The following is a 1,950-nucleotide window of genomic DNA, read 5'->3' as shown; positions in this document are numbered from 1 at the left end:
GAAATACCAGGTAGAGCTCAGTTAGGGTTTGTTAGCGGTGCTCAGATGTAGCAGCGTGACGTTTTCAGTCAAAGTTAAACGTGAAACATTGGAGTTATTAACTGGCCCTTTGAGGGCCAACATAACGCTCCTGTGGCCCTCAGTGAAAGTAAACTTGACCCCCCTGCTTTAAATTAAACAGATGCTGTTGTTGAAGCTGAATTATAGCTATAATCTTATATATATTATCACAATCTGGAACATCTTTATTTGATATAAACACACAAACTGCAGGAAGTGGATGAAATGGGATTCAGCTTAAGTTAAGCTGCAGCTGAGACCTTCTTGTTTAAGCCCCGCCCCCTGCAGCTTTACTCAGAGTGCACACACACCGCCACGTTCTTGTGGCGTTCCCAGTAGTGGCACTCCTCCGGAAAACTCCAGGCTGCCGCCGACTCTTTGTGACGACTGACGGCGTGCACGACGAAGCCGCACAGCTGCTTCTCCAACACCTCCACCACCTCCGGAGCGTTGCCCCGCCTCCCCTGCGCCTCCATCAGCTGCAGGAGGCGGTCCCGAGGCACCGGCTGGGGCTTGGTGCTGTACGACACCACCAGGTTGATGTTGTTCACCTGCAGCACCTCGAACCAGTTCTGACCGGCCACGTGATGGAAGTGCTTCCCTGCTCGGAGGTTCCTGTAGGCGCTGCCCGAGTGGTTGATGAGGCGCACCGACCAGCACACCCAGTCGTATTTCTTCACCAGGAGCTGGAGGACCTGCTGGCTCGTGTCCTGCAGACTCTCCTCCTCTTTCTCCTGCAGGAGGTGCTGCACGTCTAGCTTGGCTTGTTCTGGGAACGCAGCGACGCAGGAGTCGATGGTGGTCTTCATCCTGGACTCCACTTCTTGTATTTTGCTGCTCCACTCTTGGATCTTGTCCTGCTCTTCCTCCTGGCTCTGCAGGGTCAGGGCGCAGTGTCCCAGCAAGGCGATCAGGCCCAGGCAGAAGAGCTCCTTCATCCGGACACAGAAATCCTCCAGGAGCCGGCGGTTCCTCGCCACGTACCTGAAGGACACATTCTCATGTTGAATTTGTAATATATTGACCGCGCCCAAGCATCTATATGTTACAAATTCAACATGGGCAACATGGGCAACAACATGGGCGTCCTTGCCACCCGTGGCTTTTCTGGGTTTGCATGAAATATGAGGTTAACATGAGGAATCAGGATTAAAGGTAAACTTTAGGGTCTGTGTTCAGGGTTAGGCTCTATAAGGGTAGCGGAAGTTAACTTTAGGGTTTGTGGTTAACATGAGCGATCAGGGTTAGTGGTTAACTTTAGGGTCTGTGGTTAACATGAGGGATCATGATTAAAGGTTAATTTTAGGGTCTGTGGTCAGGGTTAGGCTCCATATGGGTAGTTGACGTTAACTTTAGGGTCTGTGGTTAACATGAGCGATCAGTGTTAGTGATTAACTTTAGGGTCTGTGGTTAACATGAGGTATCACGATTAAAGGTAAACTTTAGGGTCTGTGTTCAGGGTTAGGCTCTATAAGGGTAGCGGAAGTTAACTTTAGGGTTTGTGGTTAACATGAGCGATCAGGGTTAGTGGTTAACTTTAGGGTCTGTGGTTAACATGAGGGATCATGATTAAAGGTTAATTTTAGGGTCTGTGGTCAGGGTTAGGCTCCATATGGGTAGTTGACGTTAACTTTAGGGTCTGTGGTTAACATGAGGTTAGGGGTTAGTGGTTAACTTTAGGGTCTGTGGTTAACATGAGGGATCATGATTAAAGGTTAATTTTAGGGTCTGTGGTCAGGGTTAGGCTCCATATGGGTAGTTGACGTTAACTTTAGGGTCTGTGGTTAACATGAGGTTAGGGGTTAGTGGTTAACTTTAGGGTCTGTGGTTAACATGAGGAATCAGGATTAAAGGTTAACTTTAGGGTCTGTGGTTAACATGAGGAATCAG

The 1,950-nt window shown here is 48.9% G+C and overlaps 1 protein-coding gene across 1 annotated transcript; it reads right to left on the bottom strand.

Annotated features, from left to right (window-relative positions):
• Positions 1 to 220: 220 nt before the first annotated feature.
• Positions 221 to 1,141, bottom strand: LOC106511401 (uncharacterized). The gene is made up of 2 exons (XM_014000163.1): positions 1,110 to 1,141; positions 221 to 1,044 (listed from the first exon to the last, which is right to left on the bottom strand). The coding sequence occupies exons 1-2, from the start codon at positions 1,139 to 1,141 to the stop codon at positions 351 to 353; spliced, it is 726 nt and encodes a 241-aa protein (XP_013855617.1). The 3' UTR covers positions 221 to 350.
• Between the last annotated feature and the right edge of the window lie 809 nt (positions 1,142 to 1,950).

This window comes from Austrofundulus limnaeus, unplaced genomic scaffold (genome assembly GCF_001266775.1).
Source record: "Austrofundulus limnaeus strain Quisiro unplaced genomic scaffold, Austrofundulus_limnaeus-1.0 Scaffold2755, whole genome shotgun sequence".
Lineage (NCBI taxonomy): Eukaryota > Metazoa > Chordata > Actinopteri > Cyprinodontiformes > Rivulidae > Austrofundulus > Austrofundulus limnaeus.
The sequence above is the reverse complement of the archived record's forward strand: the minus strand, read 5'-3'. Positions and strand labels throughout refer to the sequence as shown.